Genomic DNA, 5,000 nt, shown 5'->3' with positions numbered 1-5,000 from the left:
TCAAAGGGCCCCCCATACCCCCTGCAACTGTCTCCCCAAAGAAGAAGCCAGCAGCAGCAGCAGCAGCAGCAGCAGCAGCAGCAGCGCCAGCAGCAGCAGCAGGCACAGGGGAGCTCTCCAGGAAGCCCAGTAGGATAGAGAGGAAGCCGAGTAAAGCAGCAACAGCAGCAGCAGCAGAAGCCCTTGGGGGGGCCCCTGCTGCTGCACCTGCAGCAGAAGAAGGGCTGCTGCCTCGTGTCTTCAGGTCAATCTGGGCACCCCAAGAATCAGCAGCAGCAGCAGAACCAGCAGCAGCAGCAGCACCCAAGCGCAGCAGCACGAGCGTGCTGCAGCGATTTGTATCGGGGCCCCTTAGTTTAGTTGTTTCTGGGGAAGGAGACAAAGGAGACAAGAAGGACAAAGGAGACAGAGATAAGGCTCCTCTGTCTCCTCGCCTTTCAAGGTCTTCAATAAGCAGAGGAGACAGCAGGGCCTCTCTAACAAGGGGCCCCTCCCGTACCCTACTGTCTCCTAGGGGGCCCCCCCAGGAGACACTTCGTCGCCAGAGCTCTAGAACACTTGTGTCTCCTCGAAAGCAGCTGGAGACCCTTTCTGCTGAAGAGGGGCCCCCCGCTGTAGGGGCCCCCCAGGCAGATAGGGGGCCCCCCCGCTCCCCCCGTTTGATGAGAAGAGACACTTCGGAGACAGTAGCAGCAGGTGAACACGGGGCCTTCTCTAGACAGGTCTCCAGGACGCTACAGTCTCCACGCGCTACTGCTGCTGCTGCTGCTGTTGCTGCTCCCCCTACTGCAACAGCAGCAGCAGGAGCATCACCAGTAGCAAAGGGGGGGCTAGTCAGAAAGGAGACACGCACTCTGCTGTCTCCCCGAGATGCTATTACGATGCAGCGCTCGGGCTCCCGTACCCTCCTGTCTCCTCGCCAGTTAGAGGAAGGGGGGCCCCCTGGGGGCCCCCAGGGGGGCCCCCCTGCGAGGAGCCCCAGCAGGAAGGCCTCTGTTCTCTCTCGAAAGGAGAGTGCAGCCTTTCTGTCTTAACTGACTCCTTCAATTAGACACAATGTGCGTCTTGCTGCTGCTGATGCTGCTGCTGCTGATGCTGCTGATGCTGATGCTGATGCTAGTAAGGCTGTGGAGATTGCTGCTAGGGACAGTGGGCTTATGTTGAGTATTTTGCTGCTGCTGCTGCTGAGTCTAGTGCTGCTGCTGCTGCTGATACTACTGCGGCTGCTGCTGCTGCTGATACTAGTGCTGCTGCTGCTGTGCTGCACACTATAGCGCATACACCGTTTGACTGCATCTCCAGCCTAAACCCTAAACCCTAAACCCTAGATAGACAGATAGAAAAGACCTGATGAGTTGTATGAAGCATCTCTGCGGTGGGGAGAGACGCACAAGGAGACAGGAGACAGCAAAAAGAGACAAAATAAACAGAGGAGACAGGAGACAGTTAGTAAAGAGACAGTTAGTAAAGAGACAACTAGTATGGACAGAGTTAGCAAAGAGACAGGAGACAGACAAAGAGAGACAGACAGCTCTCTCGTTTTCTTCCCTAATAATAATAATAATAAAAAGGAGACACTCAGATAATGTCAGCAGCGCCACTATCTCCTCAAGCAGCAGCACCAGATGAGACAGCAGCAGAAGTATCTTTTGCTGCTGCTGCATCTTTTGCTGCTGCTGCATCTTTTGCTGCTGCTGCTGCTGCCGCAGCAGCAGCCTTTTTCTTTATTTTTTTGCTGAAGGATCTTTTGCGGCTGAAAGCAGCTGCCACAGAGTGCTGCTGCTGCTGCTGCTGCTGCTGTTCCTGCTGCTGCTGTTGTCCTCGTAGGGCGTCTACTAGGTGCTGCTGCTGCGGGAGGAAGAAGGAGACAGCTGTCCCCTGTCTCCCTGCTGCAGCAACTCTTCCTACGCGGTGGAGGTGGCTAGCAGCATTGAGTGCTAAGTCAAACTGGACAACAGCAGCAACATCTTGAATATGCAGTCCCCTTGCTGCAGCATCTGTGCACACCAACACAGCAGCACCTGCTTCTGCTGCTGCTGCTGATGCTGCTGCTGCTGTTGTTGCTTCATTTCCTGCTGCTCCTGCCGCTGCTGCTGCAGGCTGCTGCAGCGGAGCTGCAGCATTAGAGAAGTCTTTAAGAACCTTCGCCCGGGTTAGAGGGGGGAGTTGTGCTGTGAACAGAGACACCTGCCGCTGCTGCTGTTGCTGCTGTTGCTGTTGCTGCTGTTGCTGCTGCTGCTGTTGCTGCTGCTGCAGTCTCTGCTGCAGTCCCTGGGCAACCCTTTTGGCTGTTGCTGCAGTGTTGCAGAAGACAAGCGTTTTGAGGCCCTTAAGGGGCCCCTCCAGTACCCTCACCAGTCTCTCTATTCTGTCTCCTTCTGTCTCCTCAGCAGCAACAGCAACAAACTCTTGCTGCAGCCCCTTGTTGTGGCAGTGCAGCAGATCTGACTGTACAAAATACATCTGCGGAAACTCACGCTGCAGTATCGCCTTCAAACCCCTTGGGGGCCCCTCCAGAGGGGCCCCCCCAGGGGCCCCCCCAGGGGCCCCCCTAGGGGCAGCAACAGAGGCCCCCCCAGGGGCCCCCGGATGGTCAGCAGCAGGGGGCCCCCCAGGGGCCCCCCCAAGGGTAGCAACAGAGCTGTTTGGGGGCCCCCCCTGGCCTTGTAGTTGGGGTAGGGTTTGCTGTGGGGGCCCCTCTAGGGGGCCCCCCTTCTGGGGGCCCCCTGCAGGAAAGCCTCTGGAGGGGCCCCTAGAGGTGGCGCTGAAGGGGCCCCTGGAGGGGCCCCCCGGGGGTACGGTTGCTGCAGCAAAGATATATTGTATATGCGGCTTTCCTTCGTTTGCTCTCTGTTTATCTGCTGCTAAGAAGCGCTGCAGCAAGGAGACAGTATACTTTCTGAAGCCCCCATCTAGCAGCATATCTGCTTCATCAACAACGATAGTCTCTGCTGCTGTAAAGAGACACTTCTCTCGCTTTGCTGCTGCAGCAAATGCATGCGGCGTGGAGATCAGCAGCGGAGGGCACCCGCCGCGAGAGGGGCCCCCAGAGGGGCCCCCAGAGGAGGGGGCCCCCCCAGGGTACGGCCAAGAAGTATAAGAGCCCAGCAGCAAACCTGCTGCAGCAGGAGAGACAAAAGGAGACAGTTCAAGGAGACGCTTGCTCCACCCTAAGACCTGCAGCGCGAGTTCTCGAGTTGGGGTAAGAACAACAGCAACAGGGTACTTTGCTGCTGCTGCTGCTGCTGTTGCTGGTTGCTGCTGCTGCTGCGGCGAAAGGAGGTAACTTTTTCTTCCCCGGCCTCCTCCCCCCTGCTGCTGCAGCTGCTGCTGCTGCTGCTGCTGCTGGCGCTGCAGCACAACGAGGCGCTGCACCAAAGCAATAATGTAGCTGAGGGTCTTGCCGCTGCCTGTCTCCCCAGCCAGAAATGTGCTGCAGCCCCGCAGCAGCAAAGGAAGAGCAGCAGCTTGAAGGGGACCAGCTGCACGTACACCCCAACACCGCAAACTTTCACTTACAGACGGAAGCATACCCAGACGCACAAAATCAACGCTGCCAAACCCCTGCTGCTGCTGCTGCTGCTGCTGCTGAGGCTGTTGCTGCTGCGGCTGCTGCGGCTGCTGCGAGTGCTGGTACTGAGGCAGCAGCAGCTGCTGCTGCTGCTGTTGCAGGTGCAGCTGGTGCTGACTATTCTCTTCTTCGTGCTGCTGGTTTAGCTGTTGCTGTTCATTGTAGCTTTGTTGCTGCTGCTTTTGTTGCTGCTGCGCTGCAGCTGCCGTTGAGGAGACTGTGTGTAGGCTGCGGCAGCAGCTGCTGCTGGGCGTAGCAGCAAGGGGCCCCTCCCTGTAGGGGGCCCCCCTCTGGGGTACAAGGAAGGAGGGGGCCCTATAAAAAGAAGGAGACACTTTAACTGAGGCCTTGTCCATGCAGCAAGGAGCTGCATCAGAAAGGAGACAGTTGCAGGTAAGGAGACAGTTGAGCAGCAGCAAAAGATATACGAGCAGCCAAGCACACAGCAGCCTCAAAGAAGGGGGCCCCCCTGTGGCGCCCCCCAAGAGGGGCCCCCAGGGGCCCCCCAAGAGGGGCCCCCAGGGGCCCCCCAAGAGGGGCCCCCAGGGGCCCCCTATTAAAACCCTTTGCTGAACCCTCCCCCTTCTTCGGGGGCCCCTGACAGCAGCAACAACCATGGGGCCCCCAACCCTAAAGAGCTTAAAAGGAGACAGACACAGCAATTACTCTTTATCTTTGTCTTCATTTTATAACATAATCAATATATTATTTCTATTATTGTTGCAAAAACAAACAATAACCAAACACCTTCATCCGACAGGGGGGCCCCCTCGGAGGGGCCCCTAGGGGGCCCCCCTGTGGGGGCCCCCTTGGGGGGGCCCCCGTAGAAGGAGACAGTAATGTAGGATTGTAATATTTTGTGTGCTGTTTTAGATTTGTTTTGTGTTTTAATTGTAATAGAAAGAGAAAAGGAGACAAAAGAAGACAAAAGGAGACACTTAGATTGCTTGAAAGGGGACAGAGGAGACACATATATAGTAGATAATATATATATATATATATATAGGCATATATATATAAAGGTCAGGAGACAGAAGGGGATATATATATATATATACAGAGGGAGAGATAGAGAGACAAAGAGGGGCATTCAGAGACAAAAGGAGACAGACAGACAGAGAGACAGAGGGCGAGAGACAAAAGGAGACAAACATACATAAGACAGAGAAGAAGAAAATGTAAACAATCAAACAAAACAAATAAAAAAACAAACAAAACAAATAAAAAACAAAGCCAAGATATTCTCCTGCACATTGTGTGGCTTCTCACCGCTTTAAAGGGCGAACATCATGTACAATAGTAATTAATAAGCAAATGCATAAATATACTTATATATATAGTATTTAGCTATATATATAGATGTATATATATATAGTATTTAGCTATATATATATATATATATATATATATATATATATATAAAGAGTAA

The 5,000-nt window shown here is 54.4% G+C and overlaps 2 protein-coding genes across 2 annotated transcripts in view; one reads left to right on the top strand and one right to left on the bottom strand.

The window, feature by feature from the left end:
• The window catches only part of EAH_00030910 (hypothetical protein, conserved), a gene marked incomplete at both ends in the record, with an annotated part of 10,976 nt that extends 9,942 nt beyond the window's left edge, over window positions 1-1,034 (top strand). The window contains one exon of the mRNA XM_013396126.1: window positions 1-1,034. This exon is cut by the window's left edge and continues 993 nt beyond it. Within this exon, the coding sequence (XP_013251580.1) occupies window positions 1-1,034 (1,034 nt within the window).
• A 574-nt stretch (window positions 1,035-1,608) lies between these two features.
• Window positions 1,609-3,927, bottom strand: EAH_00030900 (RNA helicase, putative; the record flags this gene model as incomplete). Its single annotated transcript, XM_013396125.1, has 1 exon — window positions 1,609-3,927. The coding sequence occupies one exon, from the start codon at window positions 3,925-3,927 to the stop codon at window positions 1,609-1,611; it is 2,319 nt and encodes a 772-aa protein (XP_013251579.1).
• Window positions 3,928-5,000: the final 1,073 nt, after the last annotated feature.

This window comes from Eimeria acervulina, genomic scaffold, assembly GCF_000499425.1.
Source record: "Eimeria acervulina Houghton genomic scaffold, Eah_scaff288, whole genome shotgun sequence".
Taxonomy (NCBI): Eukaryota; Apicomplexa; class Conoidasida; order Eucoccidiorida; family Eimeriidae; genus Eimeria; species Eimeria acervulina.
Note: the sequence above shows the minus strand (reverse complement) of the source record. Positions and strands in the feature narration are given on the sequence as shown.